Below are 24,607 nucleotides of genomic sequence, written 5' to 3' on the forward strand. Positions count from 1 at the left end.
TTTGTCAAAATTTGATTTCTATAGAAATTTTGTCAAAATTTTATTTCTATAGAAAATTTTGTCAAAATTTTATTTCTATAAAAAATTTTGTCAAAATTTTATTTCTATAGAAAATTAAGTCGAATTTTTTTTTATAGAAAATTTTGTCAAAATGTTATTTATATAGAAAATTTTTTTGAAAATTTTATTTCTCAAGAAAATTTTGTCAAAATTTAAGTTCTTTAGAAAATTTTGTCAAAATTTTTTTTCTATAGAAAATTTTGTCAAAATTTAATTTCTATAGAAAATTTTGTCAACATTTTATTTTTATAGAAAATGTTATCAAAATTTTATTTCTAAAGAAAATGTTGTAAAAATTTAATTTCTATAGAAAATTTTGTCAAAGGTTATTTCTATGGAAAATTTTGTCAACATTTTATTTTTTTGAAAATTTTGTTAAAATTTTATTTCTATAGAAAATTTTGTCAAAATTTTATTTCTATAGAAAATTTTGTCAAAATTTATTTTATTGTTGTTGTAAAAATTTTATTTCTATAGAGAATGTTGTAAAAATTTAATTTCTGTAGAATATTTTGTCAAAATGTTATTTCTATAGAAGTTAGGTTAGGTTAGGTTAGGTTAGCTTAGGTGGCAGCCCGATGTATCGGGCTCACTTAGACTATTCAGTCCATTGTGATACCATATTGGTGAACTTCTCTCTTATCACTGAGCTCAATGACAAGGGGCCTCTTTTTATAGCCGAGTCCGAACGGCGTTCCACATTGCAGTAAAACCACATAGAGAAGCTTTGAAATCCTCAGAAATGTCACCAGCATTACTGAGGAGGGATAATACACCGCTGATAAACTTTTTGGTGTTCGGTCGAAGCAGGAATCGAACCCACGACCTTGTGTATGCAAGGCGGGCATGCTAACCATTGCACCACGGTGGCTCTATAGAAAACTTTGTCAAAATGTTATTTCTGAAGAAAATTTTATCAAAATTGTATTTCTTTAGAAAATTTTATCAAAATTTTATTTCTTTAGAAAATTTTATAAAAATTTTGTTCCTGAAAAAAATTTTGTCAAAATTTTTTTTTTGACGAAAATTTTGTCTTAATTTTATTTCTGAAGAAAATTTTGTCAAAATTTTATTTCTATAGAAAATTTTGTCAAAATTTTATTTCTATAGAAAATTTTGTCAAAATTTTATTTCTATAGAAAATTTTGTCAAAATTTTATTTCTATAGAAAATTTTGTCAAAATTTTATATATATAGAAAATTTTGTCAAAATTTTATATCTATAGAAAATGTTGTCAACATTTTATTTCTGAAGAAAATTTTGTCAAAATTTTATTTCTATAGGAAATTTTGTCAAAATTTTATTTCTATACAAAATTTTGTCAAAATTTTATTTCTATAGGAAATTTTGTCAAAATTTTATTTATCAACAATTTATTTCTATAGAAAATTCTGTCAAAACTATATATCTATAGAAAATGTATTTGTCTTTTAATTTGAATGGTATATTTTGCAAAGATCAAGAATTCTATCTATCTACCATTTTTGGTAGAATTCTTCCAACTGTGGCTTCCGCGTTTGTCAGACTTCTAAAGACAGGCAGGACTACGAGAAAAATTTACTTTATATGTCAATTTTTTTACAAGGCAATTCTGCCCAGGAATTGATTAAAACAGCAATATTTTCTAAAAACCACAATTAATATTCGCTTTGTCATACATATATTTTCTATTTTAATTTTGTTTCATCGTTTATTAATATCACAAATTTTATTTATATTTTTCGACGCAAACGGAAGAACATTCGAGAGATACATCGAAGCCAACTTCATGATATTATGTTGACAGAGTCCTCTAGTGCTTCAGTTTTGTTATGACAAAAATGCGTCTATTTCTATTTTGTCTTTGTACTTTTTACATTTTTATGCCTCCTTTTTACTGGTGAAATACATTTTAGTCAGTTGTTTTTATAACTTAATGATTTTGGTAAAATATCAAAATTCTGTCTGGCGGACATTTGTACTTTGCCTTAAAATATTCAAATGTCAAAATCAAAAAATTCTATACAGTCAATGTGATATTTTATAAAATGATTATTTGGTAAATTTATATTCCAATTTGCTGAAATCAAGAGATTTCCTTTGCTATGTAAAAATCTCATATTAGTTAATAAGGGGTTTCTCAATGAGAGATTATTGAAGGCATTTTTGTGCGACGTTTCTAAAATACTCTATGTAACTATGTTCTTTCTTAAGGTGATCCTTTTTTCAAGGTATTTAAATATGTGGAGAATTTCTTTACTTTGTGGATAGTGGATTTGTCGCTACGTTGCTATACCATTAACCCTAATTACACACTATTATATATATATTTCAAATTCACTAAAATTATGGCGCCTACCGTGTATGCAGTACTTTTTGTAATAACATCATTATAAGTAATTTTGTCAAAGTTCTATAATGATGCTTTTGTTTAGAAATAACGAATAATTTAAAACATCAAACTCCAACAATAAATGATGATTTATGCAACAAAAGAAAAAAATAATAAATAAATAGTTAATAGTCTTTTGAAGTGGCTCACTCATAGCAAATTGTTTCTATGTTTGTTACGCTTTGTAAAGGAATAAAAACTAGTTGACCATTTATAAAAATTGTGTATGGAATATAACTTTAGTTTTTTTTTTTTTTTTAACTATTTTTCCACTTAACCTGATTTCAGTAACAATCTAAAAATAGCATCATCTCGAAAATAAAAACTCACACTATAATTTAACGTTAACCACCCACTAGTATACGAAATATACTAGACAAAGTTGAAGGAGCATACAAGGACCAACAAAAAAAAAACGAATATAGCAAAGTTTATAACAGCAACTCAACAATATTGGAGAGCTACCAAACAAATATGAAAAAAACGAAATACAAAAATTTATATCACTGGGAAAAATGCAACCATACATACACTAAAGCAACAAATGATCGTTAGAAGCTATACCACAAATTCAACGAGAAAAAAATATCTACTTTCGCTACAAATAAATTAGAAAAATATAACAATATTTTCAAGTATATGTACATATATGCTTATACATATGTATATGTACATACGGATGGGTATAAAGACCCCAGCACGGTTGCCACTCGTGCCAAAAATAATCTACCAAAAATCTACGAAATTTAAAAAGTTATATTTTCAAGTTTTAAAATTTTATCAAAATTTGATTTCTTAAGAAAAATTTGTCAAATATTTATATCTATACAAAATGTTGTCAAAACTTTACTTCTATAGAGAATTTTGTCAAAATTTTGTCTTTTATAAAAAAGTCCCTACCACGGTTGCCACTCGTGCCAAATATAATCTACCAAATTTTTGCCAAAAATCTATCACATTTAATCAAAATTTTACTTCTACTGAAAGTGTTTTCAAAATTTCATTTCTTTAGAAAATGTTGACAAAACTTTACTTTTGTAGAGAATTGTGGCAAAAGTTTAACTTATATAGAAAATTTTGTCAAAATTTTATTTCTGTAGAAAATTTTGTCAACAATTTATTTCTGTAGAAAATTTTGTCAAAATTTTATTTCTATAGAAAATTTTTCAAAATTTTATTTCTATAGAAAATGTTTTCAAAATTTTATTCCTATAGAAATTTTTTTCAAAATTTTATTTCTATAAAAAATTTTGTCGAAATTTTAACTTGTCGAAATTTTGTCTTCTATAAACAATTTTGTCAAAATAATGGGAGTAAAGTCCCCACCACGATTGCCACCCGTGCCAAACATAATCTACCAAAATTTTAAGAAAATTTTACCAAAAATCTATCAAATTTAATAAAATCTTGACTTCTACAGATTCTTTTTCCAAATTTCAGTTCTTTAGAAAATATTGGCAAAACTTAATTTTTTTAGGAATTTTGTCAAAAGTTTAATTTCTATAGAAAATGTTGTCAACATTTTAACTTCTGTTGAAAATGTTGACAAAATTTTGACTTTTAAAATTTCTGTCATAATATTAACTTCCGTAGAAAATTTTGTCAAAATTTTATTTCTGTAGAAAATTTTGTCAAAATTTTATTTCTGTAGAAAATGTTCTCAACATTTTATTTCCGTAGAAGGATTTCTCTAAATTTTATTTTTATAGAAAAATTTTTCAAAATTTTATTTCTATAGAAAATTTTTTCAAAATTTTATTTCTATAAAAATTTTTGTCAAAAATTTAACTTGTCGAAATTTTATCTTCTATAAACCAATTTTGTCAAAATGATGGGAGTAAAGTCCCCACCACGATTGCCACTCGTGCTAAACGTAATCTGCCAAAATTTTAAGATAATTTTACCAAAAATCTATCAAATTTAATCAAATTTTGACTTCCAACATACTGAATTTTTGTTTCAAAATTTCAGTTCTTTAGAAAATGTTGACAAAACTTTATTTTTTAGAGAATTTTTACAAAAGTTTTATTTAGAAAATGTTATTTAGAAAATTTAAACTTCTGTTGACAATTTTGACAAAATGTTGACTTCTTTTAAAATTTTTGTCAAAATATTAACTTCTGTAGAAAATTTTGTCAAAATTTTATTTCTGTAGAAAATTTTCTCAAAATTTTATTTCCGTAGAAAATATTTTTAAAAAGTGTATTTCTATAGAAAATTTTCTCAAAAAATGTAGTCAAAACTTTAACTTCTATAGAAAATTTGGTCAAAATTTAGATTTTTTTAAAAATGTTTGTCAAAATGTTGACTTTTTTAAAAATGTTTGTCAAAATTTTAACTTCTATAGAAAATTTTTGTAAATTTTTTTTCTGCAGAAATTTTTCTCAAAATTTTGACTCTATTGAAAAATTTCTCAAAATTTTATTTCCATAAAAATTTTCTCAAAATTTTAACTTCTATAGAAAATGTTTTTCAAAATTTTATTTCTATAGAAAATTTTCTCAAAGTTTTATTTCTATAAATTTTTTTTTCAAAATTTAATTTCTCTAGAAAACTGAAGTATCTCTTAACTGGAGAGGAATATTCAAGAATTCTACCTATCTACCAAACAGTAAAAATATTACCAGTTTTGGTAGAATTCTACCAACTTTGGCAACCGTGGTCCCTACACTCCTGTGGTTGGAACCATCAAATGGGCTACATAGTACACCTAATACCCAAGCGTAAGGACAACAACTGTTGGCCCCTTACTAGCACACTCAACAAATATGCCATAACCACCAACATGATGAAAGTCAGCACAAAATGTTTCCTCCTAGTTTCCCCCATACATAGAAAATAATAAAATCAAATGAATAGAAAAAAATAGCACTTGAGTGTAAACATAACTCTGGTGGCATAGTTGTTATAAGGTTCGTCGGAAAAGAGATGGAACGGACTCCAATGTAGGGAATTACAATGTAGGGTTGTGTGCTGATGCTGACTTTGCTTTTAGAGAGCCCTATGACCGCATTGGAGATTCTCCTATCCTTGTAGGGAGTCACAGCTCCATGAATACAGTCTATGGTAAACTACAACTATTTAATACAAGCAAACAATATTTGCAACTACACCAAACGTTGTTAGAGGCAACGAGAATGGCATGTTACGACCATGACCAACACTTCATGTCAATGTGGTCGTCATGGGCCACATGCCAACAACGTAAGGCCAAACGAGTGAATGTAAGCCAATATGCTTTATGGTTTCATAGCGAATAAGAGAGAATGTACTTGCGCGCGTGTGTGTGTGTGTTAGGGTTACTAAATATGAAACAGAACGCATATAAAATGTAATAGGGGTCTGGTTGCACTAGCTCCGTTGACACCATCAAACCGTCATGGCCATGTGCGTATGAGTGGTCCGACTCATGTGACTTTTACAGATGTCTCTTATAGATTAGATTTTTTTGGCAATCTCATAGGAATCATTTGAATAAGCCTATGGAAAATATATTATTCTCATTGCATAAAATTATAAAGTGTTGCGAAGGAATTCCAACGTATGAATTAAATAATGTAGTTTGTTCATTTAAATAAAACATTTTATTAAAAATCTTTAATATGTCCTCAAGCTAAAATAATAAAGTGAGTTATTCATAGGATTATCTTACAGATCAAAAAAGGGCGAAAGTTCGTACTTCACTATAGGTATATATCTCACAATATGATTATGAGCAAATGACATCTATAAATGCAAATTAATTGATAAAGGAAAACAATTTAATGCTTGGTTATGCCCATTGCATATCTGTTCAAAGCGTTTACAAAACCTTTATGTGTGCGGGTTAAAAGTATTTTTTTTTAACTTGACAAACATTTTAATTATAAGTTCCATATATTACATTCGTCTGGTGGACAAATGAAATTTGTAATTCTAAAACAATTGATATATCCAAGACATAACAAACATGTATCTCTCCATAATAAACACTTGCACCCAAAAGAAAAGCCCACTTTGTGTGCACATCAGAATAACTTAAAATTAAGTTGCAATATTTTCTCCCTAAAACAATAGTTACCAGCGGCTCTTAATTTGTTTTACTCGCTGGGAAAAGCTAAAGAACAAAGCTTAACAATTTTTTAATGAACTGATAGAGATTGCACATTTTTTGACCTGTTGTTTGTGAAATTTGAAATTTTTGAAAATTTTTTACATGGGCGTGTGTGTGAGAAGATGAAAATCTAATTCGGTATATGAATTGTTGTCATTCATTAACCCTTTCACTCTTTTTACCTGATGTTTGTGAAATTTGAAATTTTTCAAAATTTTTGTGTGTGAGAAGATGAAAATCTAATTCGGTTTATGAAATGGTGTCATTCATTAAAATAATTAAAATTTCCCTATGTATAGATTTAGAATTAAGAGTTACGATTTTGACATATCACCTGCACAACAAATCATTTCATTAATAAATAACATAAAAATAAAAATTGCCTCCTAAAATGAGCACAATTTTGTGAATACTAATTTGTACAGAAATATGCATAATTCAGGACATAGGATGGTCAAAGCTATTTACTAAAACCATTAGCCACCGAAACGATATTTACAATGTCTATGTATTTCTGTTTTCACTGGAATGGAAAGCACTCATATTGAAAATTTTAATTATTGTATTAGCATGGTCCTTGAACTTTTTACAATTTGATTGGTATTGGCACAAAATCAACTTTCGCATTAGTGGATTATTTGAAAAAAAAATGGGAAAAAATAGTAAGAGTAAAGATTTTCTGTTCATTGTTAGTACGAGTATTAATGTAGTTATAAGTGTATTTGTTATATTATAGTGCAGTTAATGGTTGAAGAAATATTTTATTTAATGTTCCATAAATTTTGTGTAAAATGATCTAAGAATGTTTCCAGAATTATATATATCTCACTACTTCCAAAAATTCCCATTGAAATAATTGCATACTTTGAGGCACATATATTTAGATTAAAAAGCGGGCAATGACTGCTTCAAAACGAATCAAAACCTCAACTCTACATACATCTAAGGCAACAAATGATCGTTAGAAGCTGTACCACAAATACAACGAGAAAAATCTATACTTTCGTTACAAAAAATAAATAGAAATATATAACAATATTTTCACGCATATGTGTATATATGCTTATACATATGTATATGTACATATGGATGGGAATAAACTCCCCACCACGGTTGCCACTCGTATCAAAAAAAAATCTACCAAAATTTGAAGAAAATTTTACCAAAAATCTAAAAAATTAAAAAATTTTAAAATTGAAGTTTTAAAATTGTATAATTGTATCAACATTTGACTTCTCAAGAAAATTTTATCAAAATTTTATTTCTATAGAAAATGTTGTCAAAATTTTACTTCTATAAAAAATGTTGTAAAATTTTTTGCGGCCATAGTAAGTAGTGGAAAATTTTCTATATTTTTGTAAGTACGAGTATGTACGGGAGCTATACCAAAATTTGTTCCGAATACCACATTCGAATTTGTGCTAAAATTATTAACCTATGTTCATTTGTACTAAAACATGCGCTCGCTGAAATAGCGGACAATAAATAGATGGGCAGATTATTTCATAAATTTAATTTATTTATTAATTTGTGTGCAGCTTTGTGTTATGTACCCATAATTCAATAATTTTAGAAATTTATGTCAGCCCCTAAAAGTATGCAACTATTTCTATATGCATTACTTAAAATTCTTAAAATTTCCTAGTTTTAACAACGCTTTGTAGAAATCTCAAAATCTGGAGTATAATTTATTTCAATTTTCGCACGAGGTAGTTCATTCTTGCTATAAAACAGTTTACTTTTTTTGTGTTCACTAGTTCGACAATCAAATTATTGTGTAATTCCAGTTTCCTACGAACAATTAACATTTTTGTACTTTATATTTTCCTTTATAAATTCGAGCTCGAAGTCAATATTTATAAATATTTTTGGATATGAGTCATTTTTTATTAGTGTCATTTTATGGCAATTTGTTGACATCTTTTACTCGCGGTAATATTTTTGTAATACATAACAGTATACCTTTCGATTTCAAAAAAAAAATCCTTTAAATGAATTATTTCATAAATTTAATTTATTTATTAATTTGTGTGCAGCTTTGTTTTATGTACCCATAATTCAATAATTTTAGAAATTAATGTGACCTCCTAAAAGTATGCAACTATTTCTATATGCATTGCATGTAAATGTACAAATATCAATTACTGCAAAGGCTAATCATTGACTGAGTAAAGGGAAAGCGTTTGTTAGGCTAAACCATATGCATTGGATAAAATTCGTTTCTTTTGTTATGACACTGGTTTTGCTACTCAGATGTCAAGAGATGTTCAAGTTAACCCGGGCTGTACTAGTGTGACCATATGGTTACACACATTAGACCGCCACTAAATCTTCTGGTGTTGATCGCTGATAAACATACCATAGACATTTCAAAATTCGAAAAAAATAATTACAGCACAATGCGGGTTAAGGTTGAATGACATACCATGCGGTCATGCGAGCGTAACATACGGTCTATTCGAATCCGTTGACGAATACGATTCTTCAATTGAGTTACACAGCATTTATCCGAACACTAATAAATTGGCTGATTGCGTTTTGCAACGACAATTAATTAAAAATTATCAACGATAATACTATTTTTGAACCTTTGCCAATGTAAAACTTTTTTAAGGCATAATTTCAATTCTTATGTAAAATAGATTTAAAAAATCTTTCCTATAATTATGTTTGTATATTTTATTTTTTTTTTCTAGGGTAATGTATAGTATGCCCACTTACGAATGGGTTCATGGGTTCTATATAATCCCAGCTTTTATCGAACCCCAAACTGATGGTATTTCTGAGCACTTAAATTCTTTAAATTTTTTTTATTGATTAATCAACTTAACATATTGGTAATAGACAAGCTCAAATGTGATATCACAATGTATATTTAATTATATTTTTTCTATAGCAAAAGACATCCAGCTAATACTATATTAAGTTTTTTCTTAATAATTTACGTTTTTTTTTTTGTTTTTATAAATAAATTTTTTTTATTTTAAAATTATCTTTGTTTTCAATACATACTTCAGTTTGACCTAAAAAAATCTCGACATGAAATTTACAAAAAAAAAAATGTTCTGATGTAGACACTATTTATCTTTGTTTTATTTCACTGCAATGCAATATAGTACCTTTGGATAAATGAAGAATACCAACATAAAGAATTTCTCAGAGATAAATTCTTTGCTTCAAGATTCCATAGACGACTAAAAATGGTCATTACCATAAAGTTCGGAATTAAAGAAACATAATAATCCTTTTCAGTTTAAGCAAATAACTTTAGAAAATTTTAAGACATTTTGGCATTCCATTTTTACAATTTTCTCCATTCATAGCTTTCAACTTTGCGTTGATTATTTCTTCGAAGGAAATTGAGATTCTTTAGAAAGAATAAATTTTATCAATTTGAATCTTAAATTTAGTAGAAAGTAAAATAATCTGCGCTGGTATTTTATTGCATTTTTAATAATGATTTTTTCAAATTGTTTAGCTTTTCATAGATAAATGATTAGATGAGTTTAATACCTAAACATTTTCGGAAGACCATCGAATGCCTATTAAAAAATAAATTACGCTTAAAATCTAAATAACTTTAAAATATTACCTATATTAAATTAAAACATCTCTATTTTTGCCAATTTTTCAGCAATAGAACAAAGGAAAAACAAGTAAGGAAAGTCTATGTTATACCCTGCACCACTTTGTAGATCTAAATTTTCGATACCATATCACATCCGTAAATTGTGTTGGGTGCTGAATATATAGACGTTTGTCCCAAATACATACATTTAGATATCACTCGATCTGGACAGAATTTGATAGACTTCCACAAATTCTATAGACTCAAAATTTAAGTCGGCTAATGCACTAGGGTAAAACACAATGATAGTAAAAAAATATGGGAAAGATTTAAATATGAAGCAACTTTAAGGAAACTTCACAAACTTTTATTTATGATTTATCGCTCGATATAGAATTATTAGAAGTAGAGGGAAATTAGAGTAATTTTTACAACTTTTCGACTAAGCAGAGGCGATTTTAAAAGGAAATGTTCGTATTTTGACCATTTTTGTCGAAATCAGAAAAACATATATATGGGAGCTGTACCTAAATCTGAACCGATTTCAACCAAATTAGGCACGCATAGCAACAATGCTTATTATACTCCCTGTGCAAAATTTCAACTAAATCGGAGTTAAAAATTGGCCTATGTGGTCATATGAGTGTAAATCGGGCGAAAGCTATATATGGGAGCTATATCTAAATTTGAACCGATTTCAATCAAATTTGGCACACTTGACTACACTACTAGTTGTACTCCTAGTGCAAAATTTCTATCAAATTAGGCCAAACCTCTGGATTCTAGGACCATATTAGTCCATATCGGGCGAAAGATATATATGGGAGCTATATCTAAATCTGAACCGATTTCAATCAAATTTGGCACACTTGACTACACTACTAGTTGTACTCCTAGTGCAAAATTTCAATCAAATTAGGCCAAACCTCTGGATTCTAGGACCATATTAGTCCATATCGGGCGAAAGATATATATGGGAGCTATATCTAAAACTGAACCGATTTCAACCAAATTTGGCACGCATAGTTACAATGCTAATTCTACTCCCTGTGCAAAATTTCAACTAAATCGGAGCAAAAAATTGGCCTCTGTAGGCAAATGAATGTAAATCGGGCGAAAGCTATATATGGGAGCTATATCTAAATCTGAACCGATTTTGCTGATATTTTGCAAGTTTTTCGAGACTCATAAAATATTCGGATGTACGGAATTTGAGGAAGATCGGTTGATTTACACGCCAATTATGACCAGATCGGTGAAAAATATATATGGCAGCTATATCTAAATCTGAACCGATTTTTCCAAAATCAATAGGGATCGTCTTTGAGCCGAAACAGGACCCTATACCAAATTTTAGAACAAACGGACTAAAACTGCGAGCTGTACTTTGCACACAAAAATACACCAACAGACAGACAGACAGACAGACAGACAGACGGACAGACAGACATACAGACAGACAGACAGACGGACATCGCTAAATCGACTCAGAATTTAATTCTAAGACGATCGGTATACTAAACGATGGGTCTCAGACTTTTCCTTCTTAGCGTTACATACAAATGCACAAACTTATTATACCCTGTACCACAGTAGTGGTGAAGGGTATAATAACGAATGAATGTATGGTATAATTTTTTTGTGTTTTTACAAACTTCAAATTCAAATCTATCATGTCTTCTGTGTTATAAAATGTTTTATATTATAAAGTATGAATTGCGTACAGCACCTACAATATACTTTATGAATTATGATAAAAATTAAAGAATTTTTCAATTAATTTACCTATAACATAGGAAAGCAATATTATACATAAGAGTAACATGCCATACCATGTTATTGTTATCAAAGTTATGGTGATGTTGTGGCATAAATTAATTAACTAACATTATTGAAAGAGGTTGTTGCCCTGGCTCTAGGGAGCAAAGTGAATAGACGTTGCTTTAGATATTAGAGGGTGGAAGGGAATATGCCATAGAAGCTATATTACAAATAAATATATATGCCATGAATTTATTAAAGCGCCAAGAGTTTTAATTGAATTTTATCAATTAGTAACGCCTTTAAGTATGCTATACAAAATGTAAAATACAGTAAGTAAACAGCAATACGCTTAAGAAAAAAGGAAAATCTTAAGTTGTGATATATGGGGAAATTGTAGACATTATTTTCTTCATAGAAATTGTCTTAATTGATTTTGAAATGGTTTTTATCCTAAATTGGGTTTTTTCATATAAAAAAATGTTACCAATGTTTTTTGGCATGAATAACATTTTTCAATTTCATTAGCCAAGTTTAGAAAAATATGGAAACATTTGTCTTTGTATTTAATGTTGCGGTATTTTTTGTTCGAAATTGGATTATTTTTGATTTTACGAAATTTTTCAATTGTTCAAAAAAGCATTTACTTATACAACCATATAAATTTATCATGAATAACATATTCCATTTTCATTAGGGTAGTACAGAAAATGTGGGACCTACTGTCCTATAGAAAATTTTTATTTATTTAAATTTGAGATATTTTTATTCTTAACCAGCAAAAAAAAATGGAAGTTCTTCTCAAGGCACGACTTTAAAAGAACTTCTTGAAATGCTCTTCCAAAGATTTTCTTTATTTTAACGGCACTGGAAGTTAATTTGAGTCAATTTCTTTATAACTCGCTTTTTTCATATTTTTATTGGGAAATTTATTTTTTTTTTGTGTTTGAAATGGATTAAAAACTGATTAAGAATTAAGAATAAAATGGTACAAATTATTTAAATTTAGCCGAAAAAAATGCTAAATCCTTTGTAGAAAAATTTCGAATTTTTGAAAATATTTGATCACAAAAGTTCCAGACAAGCTTTATAATGCATTAGAAATCATAACAAAAAAAATTAATATTTTTTTGTCAAAATATCACAAAATTTCTTAAGTCACATCCAAAACACTGAATTCGCCTCACACCTTGAGAGGGGATGCAAATTCAGTTCAGCGGCTGTTGCAATGGTGGGCATCCGTCCTAGGACAACCCCATGTTAAATTCATCACTTCTGCGTCAATTTTACACCACTTCCGAATCCAAAGAGAACATCTTCACTACTTTTTTGGCGATGCTTTTTTTGCTGGGTAACTTTTTGATCTTTCGAAATATGGCATTTTAAATAGAAAATAAGAGTTTTCTCCCATATAAATTTATTTTCGAATTTGTTTACAAATTTGTCATGAACAATATTCTATAGGAAATTCGAATTGCAAATTTTCCTTCCTGTGTAAAGCTAGCTCTCTTGCCATTAAGGATGTAATAATTAGATTGCAATTTTGCTCACATGAATTCATTTTACAAAACCTCTTTCCATTTATAAAATACATTTAGGTTTACACTTACCTTGCGAACAATCCGGTCCAGTCCAGTGGCGCTCACAGACACACTGGCCAGTTTCTAAGTCATAAGTGCCATGTTCCGAGCAACCGGGCAGACATTGATAAACCTGCTGATCAATGGTACCACAATCTTCACCTTGCCAGCCAGCCTTACAATAACATTGGCCAGCCACACAAGTGCCATGGCTAGAACACAAGGGATCCAAGCAATCATCTATGGATATGGCATATATAGCATAGCAAGGGTAACAAAGAATTTGGGATTTTGTAGGATTCAAGAAGGAGGCCATGAAGACGGAGGAAAATGGGAAAGATAGAATGAGAAAAGAAAAAAGGGAAACATTTGTTGTTAAAATTATTGTTATTATTATTATTATTATTAAAATTACAATTCACAAAAGGCAAAGGAGGTGGTCAAATAAAATACATAAAAACCTAACTCAACACACTGAGGAAATATTTCGTTTTTGATACATATATTTATATATATTTTTTTATTAAAAAAAAAATCACAATATTTTTATTATATTCATTTTTAACTTTATTATATGCCAATTCACTGATAGGCCATTAAAGTTCAGTTTTTATTTATAACATGCCTGAAAGTATACTTTGATTTTCGAAATTCTTATTATTTTTCAAAGAAAACCTACTTGGAGGCATTACGTGTAAAATTTAAAATAAAGTCTACTTTAACTTTTTATAAATTTTTAAATTTGGAAATTTCTCCTTTCTTCAATTAGCACTCCAATAAGATTTAGTATAGTTTGCATTTAATTTGACCAAATATATACATATGTTAGCACTTATAACCAAAGAAAGGATGGAAATATTAGCATGTTTAACACGTTTGAAAAAGGTCATTAAATTGTCCAGCATTGCAAAGAAAAATACCAGATTGTTGTTAGCTAAAGTTAGTTACCATGGCTAGTTGACCTGGCATATGTTGTTGGACATTTAAATGATTTTTTTCCAACTTTAGATTAAACACAGAAAAACAACAGATTGCTCTAATAGGAAGGAAATCATTTCATTCTTTCACATTGTTATGCTCTTACAAAAACTTACTGGCATTTTTCAAAAACAAAACAAACAAAAAACTTCCTGGAAATGTTTGTCTTATGGCAAACTTTTTCTTTAGTGTAAAGATAGCCAACACAAAATTTCTTCCTTCGTAGAGTTTTGGGTGTTGTGTGTTTTGTTTGGACTTGCCCCCAGTTATGTTTTTCTTTTACTTAAAAATTGTTGTAAGCGTTTATTTGTAAATCGTTTGCCATACTTACGTTGATCACAAAAAGGTCCTTTCCAACCACGTTCACAATGGCATTCACCTTCAATGCATCGGCCATGACTCGAACAATTCGGCACTTCACATTCACCCACAGGTATATCACATTCAGAGCCCTTCCAGCCCTCTTCACAGTGACACACCCCACCACCATAGTGACCATGAGCTGAGCATAAAACTGGACAAACGCCTGTATATCAATGGAATTGGAAAAATGAAAACAAGGTGGAGAAGAAGAAAAGGATTTAGTTTATGTGTTGTTTGGTTTGTTTGATTTTATTTGGGCCATGTACCATATAAACAGAAAAGAAAACAACCTAACCATAGGAAACCTCTTCGAACAACAATACCAGCAACAGTAAAAAGTTATTGCAAGTATTACGGACTGTCGTCATCATTGTCGCCGTATTTTTTCCTAGGGTTTTCAGGTGAAACTACATATTTAGTTTCTGTATATGAGGCGTTCAAGGACAAACATGTTTAATTTAGTTTTCATTTCATTTAAAAGAAAAACACTTACAACATACCTTAGGACTTTAGATTTCCTATATGAATTTATGTTTTGTAATGAAATTTAAAGTCATTATTTATCACATTCATGTCATGTCATGTCATTTCATTTCATTTCATTTCATTTGTTTTGGTTTAATTTTATTTAATTCATTTTATTTTATTTTATTTCATTTCATTTCATTTCATTTCATTTCATTTCATTTCATTTCATTTCATTTCATTTCATTTCATTTCATTTCATTTCATTTCATTTCATTTCATTTCATTTCATTTCATTTCATTTCATTTCATTTCATTTCATTTAATTTAATTTAATTTAATTTAATTTAATTTAATTTAATTTAATTTAATTTAATTTAATTTAATTTAATTTAATTTAATTTAATTTAATTTAATTTAATTTAATTTAATTTAATTTAATTTAATTTAATTTAATTTAATTTAATTTAATTTAATTTAATTTAATTTAATTTAATTTAATTTAATTTAATTTAATTTAATTTAATTTAATTTAATTTAATTTAATTTAATTTAATTTAATTTAATTTAATTTAATTTAATTTAATTTAATTTAATTTAATTTAATTTAATTTAATTTAATTTAATTTAATTTAATTTAATTTAATTTAATTTAATTTAATTTAATTTAATTTAATTTAATTTAATTTAATTTAATTTAATTTAATTTAATTTAATTTAATTTAATTTAATTTAATTTAATTTAATTTAATTTAATTTAATTTAATTTAATTTAATTTAATTTAATTTAATTTAATTTAATTTAATTTAATTTAATTTAATTTAATTTAATTTAATTTAATTTAATTTCATTTAATTTCATTTAATTTCATTTAATTTCATTTAATTTCATTTAATTTAATTTAATTTCATTTCATTTCATTTCATTTCATTTCATTTCATTTCATTTCATTTCATTTCATTTCATTTCATTCCATTTCATTTCATTTCATTTCATTGCATTGCATTGCATTGCATTGCATTGCATTGCATTGCATTGCATTTCAATTTAATTTAATTTAATTTAATTTAATTTAATTTAATTTAATTTAATTTAATTTAATTTAATTTAATTTAATTTAATTTAATTTAATTTAATTTAATTTAATTTAATTTAATTTAATTTAATTTAATTTAATTTAATTTAATTTAATTTAATTTAATTTAATTTAATTTAATTTAATTTAATTTAATTTAATTTAATTTAATTTAATTTAATTTAATTTAATTTAATTTAATTTAATTTAATTTAATTTAATTTAATTTAATTTAATTTAATTTAATTTAATTTAATTTAATTTAATTTAATTTAATTTAATTTAATTTAATTTAATTTAATTTAATTTAATTTAATTTAATTTAATTTAATTTAATTTAATTTAATTTAATTTAATTTAATTTAATTTAATTTAATTTAATTTAATTTAATTTTTTTTATAATTTCCTTTATTGAATAATTCATTTATCATTACACAATAATATAGACCCGCGAAACCATTGCGGTTTTTCTGCAGGAAAGTATTGAAGTGTCTTGAAGAGACTTAATGTTATAAAAGAAGTATTATATAAAAATTCTTAAATACATTAAATAATTATAATATTCAAAGTTAATTTAGTTTTTCATTGATTTTCAAGTAAATAGTCTATTAAATTCTTTTTTAATTTCAATTTATCTTTGAGATTAAATAAATTCAAAGGTAATGCATTTAAAATATTCGGTAATTGAATGGCCAAAGAATTCTTCCCGTATGTGGTTCTATGCCTCGGGATTTTGTAGCGTCCTTCTTTCTTCCTTCTTGTGTTCTGTTGATGATCAATCCGTTCCAACAAGCTTTGATCGTCAAAAAATTCTGCGCAGACCGTTATTTTATGAATACTTTGAATATTGAGCAATCTCTCACTGCGCATAAATTGTTTTACATAGTTGTTGTTAGGGTTTGTAGTGTTTGTGAAACCAAAATAAGCATGTTGTGTAGTGTTAACTGTGTTTGTATCACTGTGGGTGTTACAGGTTTGTGTTATGTTATCATCTCTTCTGATAGTTGTTGGAATGTTGTATGTTGTGTTTGTTAGTGTGTATTGAGTTCGGTTGTTACCATATCCGTTTCCATTATTTATAGATTCAATGTTGTTGCTGTGTGTTATGTTATCGTCTCTTCTGAGAGTTGTGTTTGTAGTTGAAATGTTATGAGTTGTATTTGTTGGTGTGTGTTGATTTCTGCTGTTTCCGTCTCTGTTGCCAGTATTTATAAAATCAATGTTGGAGTCAGCCATATTATAGTTGTTGGTGTTTTGAATTGAGTAATCATTGGGTGAGATTAAGAGTTCTGTATAACGTTTTGACTGTATGATATTTTTAATTAAGCGATATTGTGTATTCTGTAAAGATTTACAGTATGTAGAGTTTCCCCAGGCTATAATTCCATATCTGAGATATGATTCACATAGAGAAAGGTACGCTTGTTTAACAACATGAGGTGGAGCGCAGTTACGTAAATGAAAGAGTGCGTACGACGATTGGTGAAGTTTTTTCTGAAGATTATCAATATGCGGTTTCCATTTAAATTTATTATCAACCAGAATCCCCAAGTATTTGTATATTTGCACTCTTTCAATTGTGTTTTGACAATTATCATTGGAAGGATTTCTTTGAGAATCATGTAAACACTTGTAGTCATGGAAAATTATATCAATGTTTGTATCTGGTATGTGTGGAGGTTTTATGTGCATGATTTTTGTCTTTGTAAAATTGATAACTAGACCGTTATCGTGGCACCATTTGATGAGATTGTTGAATTCCTTCTGCATAGTTCGCTGTGCTGTGTCTAAATCTTTATGCTTTACGACAATAGCTGTATCGTCAGCATACGCATATGCAGTGCAGTTTTTGAGTATATTGAGCATTTCATTAGCATATATAATATATAAAATCGGACCAAGTTTAGATCCCTGTGGAACGCCATGCGATATATTCTGTTCATTGCTGAGACTTGTATCTATTTTTACGTGGTAGGATCGAAATTGAAGATAATTGCGGAACCAATTGAGACAGTTTCCACGTATACCATTCCTTTCTAGGGCATCTATAAGTTTGGAATGTGACAGAGTGTCAAATGCTTTGCTGAAGTCAATAAAAGTTACCAAACAGTTTAAATTATTGTCCAAACTAGAATTAATCTCATTTGTAAATCTACCAAGAAGTTTATTTATGCTTTTTCCTTTTTGGAAGCCATATTGATTGTGGTGTATAACCTTATATTTCTTAAGAAAATCCATGAGCCTCCTAACCATCACTTCTTCCATTACTTTTTCAATTACTGGTAGTATTGATATAGGCCTATAGTTATTAAAATCATTCTTTATCCCGTTTTTGAAAATTGGCCTAATCAAAGATGTTTTTAATAATTTTGGAATTACAGCATCATTCATACTCTGGTTTATAAGAGATGTTATTACCGGCGTGAGCATTTGTGAGTAGTTTCGTAAATCTTTAGCACGTATGTTGTCAACACCAGCACTTTTCTTTATATTTAAATGGCTAAGAATGTTAAAAATTTCTTCTTCGTCTGTGTGGTACAAGAACAAAGTATTGGATATTCTTCTTTCGCTGTAAATACAAGTCTTAATATCACATTCATGTATGATTTTATTTACATTTTCCCTGAATTGAATAGCAAAGTTATTCGTAACAGACATTATATTCTCATTTTTAAAATTGCTTTTAATCATCTCATCAACACATTCTGATTTTTTGCCAATAATCTCATTAATTATCCTCCATGAGGACCTAATGTCACTTCTCCGTTTTATTAACTCTATTCTGTAATATTCATTTTTGGCGTATACAAGGATTTTGTTGACTTTGTTTCTGAATTGTTTATATTGGTTTTCATAAGATTCATTATTACGATTGTTTTTCCATTTCTTGTACAAGTGGTCGCGCACGTTACACATTTTAATTAAACCACTATTCATCCAAGGATTTGGTTTTCTTCTTTTGTTTTTAAATATTTTTATTTCTTTTGATTTGTCATAAATCTCACAGAATACATTATGTATCTCTCTGAAAAGATCATGTGTGTTTGTATTTCTTTGCATTACCAAATTCCAATCTACATCATTAATGCATCTATTAAATTTTACCTCACTTATCACACTACCCACATTAATATTTTTGTTTTGTTCTCCCGTATAGTCATCAGTAAACAACATTGCATAAAGAGAGTAGTGATCAGATATAGTTGTTGTTACTACAGCAGAATATATCTTCGTATTTTTTGGTTTTGATTCGTTGCATCTCACGAAGAGATGATCAATACAAGTTTTCGTGTCGTTATGAATATTTTCTCTTGTTGTTTCATTTATTATGCATTTCAAGCCATGCGACGAGAGAATGTCTATATAATTGTTTGTTGTGATGTTGAGCTTCATTATGTCAAGATTCATGTCTCCAACAACTATTAAGTTTTGTTTTTTATTTATATTCTTTATGTTATGTTCCATCTCAATCATAAATTGGTTAACATTCAGAGAAGGAGGGCGATATATTGTGAGCAATGAAGCGCTCTCTTTATTTATTTCTAAATCAATTTTTAGACATTCATGAGAATGCATATTTAAGAGAGTAGAAGAGTAGTTAATGGTTTCTTTTATGTACACAGCAATACCTCCTCCTCTAGCTGTTCTATTAGCAAACACTGTGTTGAAACCACGTATCATGTAAAATTGGTTTTCATTGTCATTGATATTGGTTTCCACTAGAACTATAATATCAACTTTTTTTATTTGTGCATCAATGCCAGCCAAGAAAGGAACAAAATTTTTTCTCAGTGATCTTATGTTCATATATATTAAAGAAAGTGAGCCATCAATTACCGGTTGGTTTATTTTAGAGAAATTTTCCAGTGTTAAAGTTTGTGGTATATTCATCGCAATTTGGATTGTCATACAAAAATGGAAAAAAACAATAAATGATAGAAATACACACTTCTGTATTGTTTTAATATTGTTTATTAATTTTCTTTGCAGTATTTTTTTATGTTAGATTTTTCACAAAAATAATTTAATTCGATTGAGATTGATTGTTCATAACAGATTGGCAAATTAGTTCAAGGTCGGAATTATTATTAATAAGAATAGCATTTGTATTTTCAGACTTCTTTGCAAAAATCATTCCATTTTTCACCCATACAAATTTCCAATTCGATTCCTTTGCTTTGGTTTTTGCTAGCCAAAGCAATCGGCGATTGTTTGCAGTAAGTTGATCATTAACATATATAAAATTTGCTCTCTGCTGTCCCTCTCTAGGTAATGGATCCTCTATTCGATGTCTTTGAATTTTCCCCATTATCTCTCTTTTCTTGATGATCGATGCAAACTCAACAACAACTCTTCCTTTGTTTTTAATGTGATAGGCATTAGAAATATCACTCTCCATCAACTTCACATCCAAATTCGTTGCTATTGCTTTAGCAAGTTCGACTGCTTCTACATCTTTGTTTTGAATATTGTTTAATTCGACATTTCGTTCTATGATTTTTTGCTCCAGTTTGTTTATTCTTCCTTCCATATCATTTATTTGTTTTTCTTTTACATTATCCCTGTTTTGTAACTCAGCTACCTGTTTGTTTAAAATTGAGAGATTCTCATCAATTTTGGACATTGTACTTTCAAATTTGGAGGTGAGATTACTCATATTGGATACGAGTTGAGCCATGAATTCTTTCATTTGCTTCATATCGGCTTTCATTTCATCGATTCCCGACTTGGATGTCGACACAAGAGCCTCTCTAAACCTCTTACTTTGAGAGTTATTGCCATCAGAACTGTCTCTTGGTTGCTTCGAAACACTTGTTGTATTATTTTCTGAAAGTTCATCCAATTGTTGTTGCATCGGAGAACTTTGTGTTGAACTATCCTCATTGTACACATATGTACCATAGAAATTGTTGGGAGATTTGCTGCGTGGCTTACACTGGTGGCATTTCCATTCGGCTTTTTTCGCTGCGCCCATACCATTATATGTACTTTCTGATAAAACAGTACATGGATTAAAATGGAATTTTTTATTACAATTATGACAGAAAACAAAATTGGTTGTCATAATTGGCGTTAAACAGTGACCACAAATATTTTCAGGAACTTTTAGTTGATTCATTTTTCAATATACGTATTATTGAAACAAATGCGAGAGAACGAAAAGTAAAAATAAAAACAGCGATACGATATAGCAAGTATGCGCGTAACGAAAACAGTGCGTCTGTTCACTTCGAGTGCTACAGGCTGAATTTAATTTAATTTAATTTAATTTAATTTAATTTAATTTAATTTAATTTAATTTAATTTAATTTAATTTAATTTAATTTAATTTAATTTAATTTAATTTAATTTAATTTAATTTAATTTAATTTAATTTAATTTAATTTAATTTAATTTAATTTAATTTAATTTAATTTAATTTAATTTAATTTAATTTAATTTAATTTAATTTAATTTAATTTAATTTAATTTAATTTAATTTAATTTAATTTAATTTAATTTAATTTAATTTAATTTAATTTAATTTAATTTAATTTAATTTAATTTAATTTAATTTAATTTAATTTAATTTAATTTAATTTAATTTAATTTAATTTAATTTAATTTAATTTAATTTAATTTAATTTAATTTAATTTAATTTAATTTAATTTAATTTAATTTAATTTAATTTAATTTAATTTAATTTAATTTAATTTAATTTAATTTAATTTAATTTAATTTAATTTAATTTAATTTAATTTAATTTAATTTAATTTAATTTAATTTAATTTAATTTAATTTAATTTAATTTAATTTAATTTGGTTAAATTTAAACTTAATTTAATTAATTGGATTTTTTCATTGGAACACCTCATATACAGGATTCGATATGTGTGTGTGTGTATCATTGTTTATTTTAGGGTATGTTCTGCGATATGTTGTTGCAAGAAAATTGGTTGAAAACAACATTACTTTTTGTCCTTGTTTGTTTTTCTTTCAATTCAACTATAGCTTGGGAGAAAAACAGGTGATGGTGACAGCTTTTGTTGTTTATTTTCCATGTTTTCCCCTTTGTGTCCTTTTTACACTACCTGCTGGCAGTCGGTAAGGTGATAAATAATGACTTTAAATTTCATTACAAAATGTAAATGCATACAGGCAACGTTAAGCCTTAAGGTATGCTGTAAGTGTTTTTCTTTTAAACGAAGCCTTACAAATTGATTTGAAGGTTGGAAATGTCAAATGAATATCGTTATGCTTTGAGACTAAAAGGATATGCTTTTTAAAAATTAACAAATAAATTTGAGTAAAATAGATAATTTTTGAAATTTTTAATTAATTGTTTGTAAATAGAGAAAAAGTATTAGCTTTCCATATTCCTCCTAAAAATATGCTTTAATTGAATGAAGTTTATATGGATTCCTATATAAATATAAGTCTTCTAGTTACATGAGATTATGTTTAAGTTTTCAATTTGTATATAGGGTCCCTTTTCCGTTTTCAATTAAACTTTATTTGATGTAAGCAAAATAACGTAAAACCAAAAAAGAAAAATCTCCATAGCCAGATTACCTTGTATGCCATTTGCGAGAATATCTACTTACTTTTTGAGCAGTCAACACCCTGATAGCCATCGATGCAATCGCATTTACCCAAGTAACAACTGCCTCGCCCAGAACAATCATTGGGACAAGTGGTACTAACGCCCTCTGCCTCTTCAACAATCAGTGTGACGGAATGTGAGACCAATTCATCATTGTAAACGGAAATAAACCATAGACCCGTGTCCAAATATTGCAATAGGGAAACATTCACCATCATTGTGTCCATGTCCAAGGCAGGTAAACCGCCATCCATTCCGGCCGCTGAACGCCTGACACGATGCTGACGATATCTCAAATGTTGAGCATAGTGTTTGGCTGTGTCCAATGGTGTTTCAATATCACCCGCATATTCAAAAGAGGAGGACGATGATTCAAACGAATCGTTGTTGTCATCAGCATCGTCATCATCATCAGCAGCAATGGCAGCATCGTCCACAACATCATCCTCATCGGAGTCAAAGGCATCATGGCCGTCATTAAAGTAATGTCGTCGTGATGCAGCAAACGGGGAGGAGGGTCCACGACGGTAAGACAAACGTTGCAAATGTTCTGCGGACATTGTTTCCATTGATAAATCGCCATTCTCATCGAGATCTTTGTTGAATTCACGTTCCGAGGACTCATTTGCATTGACAGCACTACGTCTATGCCTTAAATGGCTATCAACACGACCACCTTTGATAAATTCAACAAAATCATATTGGGTTACGGATGGCGCTACATTGCGACGCGAATAAACGGCAAAATTTGCACCCCAGGGCAGGGTGAAATTGAAACGAACAAAGGCCGGATGTTTGTTGCGGAATTCCAAAGTCCAAAATTGATAGGCTGGTATATTGGCATGGTACAACTCATTGAAATCCTTCAGTTCGACTACCTGTGGCCACTTCAGCAAAGGCTGATGATGGTGCTGCTGTTGTTGCTGTTGTGCCGTATACGATTGGTCCTGCAGATGGGGCAATGTAGCATCTTGACCCAACATTATGTTGCTATTTATTCCCAGTCCAATTTGCTGATTGATTGTATGCGGTTGTTGCTGTTGCAACAGAAGCTGTTGTTGATGTTGCAATTGTAGCGAGGGGGCCAAATTTTGGAAACCACCAGCCCCAATGGCCAGGCCACCAATACCGCCAGTACTTGAGCTGCTATGGTCGGAGGTACTGGTCTGTATTGATTCTTCTGTGGGATAGGCAGTGGGTTGGAGGCTATTACCGTTGAGTATGTTTGTTTTTGCATTGCCATGTAGATCATGTGGTTGTGATTTAACATCTTGGACTAGGATGCAATTTGTGGTGTCCATATTGGGTTTCATGGAGCTTACAGCTAAAATAAAAAGAGGAAAAAAAGAAATTCTATTAAAATTTTTCTGTACAAAATAGGAATATTCAATAGAAAAAAGGTGTTAATAATGTAAAGATCTTATTTTATCTCCAAAAGGTAGGGACCAAAAAAAAAACAGTATTATAAAAAATTTTAAATCATTTGTCTTTCTCGAACAAAGATATCAGTTTGCAAATATGCTTATCATATGAAAAAAAATAGGGTCGCATTAACATATGCAAATGCCAGCAAAACGTCCACTTATAAAACCAGAACAAATTTTACTCTATAAATCATGTTGGCTTTCTATGCAGGGCAAATTATATATTGCAGCTGAAAAGTATGCAATGAAACGTGCTTTTGTGGATACGCCTCAAAATAGAAA

General features: G+C 28.4%; 1 protein-coding gene across 1 annotated transcript in view; it reads right to left on the minus strand.

The window, feature by feature from the left end:
* The window catches only part of Ten-a (Teneurin-a transmembrane protein), a 610,089-nt gene that overhangs the window by 145,377 nt on the left and 440,105 nt on the right, over window positions 1-24,607 (minus strand). The window contains exons 5-7 of the mRNA XM_075299300.1: window positions 22,903-24,225; window positions 14,744-14,938; window positions 13,465-13,674 (exon numbers count right to left, since the gene is read on the minus strand). Of these exons, the coding sequence (XP_075155415.1) occupies window positions 13,465-13,674; window positions 14,744-14,938; window positions 22,903-24,225 (1,728 nt within the window). The remainder of the gene's footprint in view (window positions 1-13,464; window positions 13,675-14,743; window positions 14,939-22,902; window positions 24,226-24,607) is intronic.

Source organism: Haematobia irritans, chromosome 3 (assembly GCF_050003625.1).
Source record: "Haematobia irritans isolate KBUSLIRL chromosome 3, ASM5000362v1, whole genome shotgun sequence".
NCBI lineage: Eukaryota > Metazoa > Arthropoda > Insecta > Diptera > Muscidae > Haematobia > Haematobia irritans.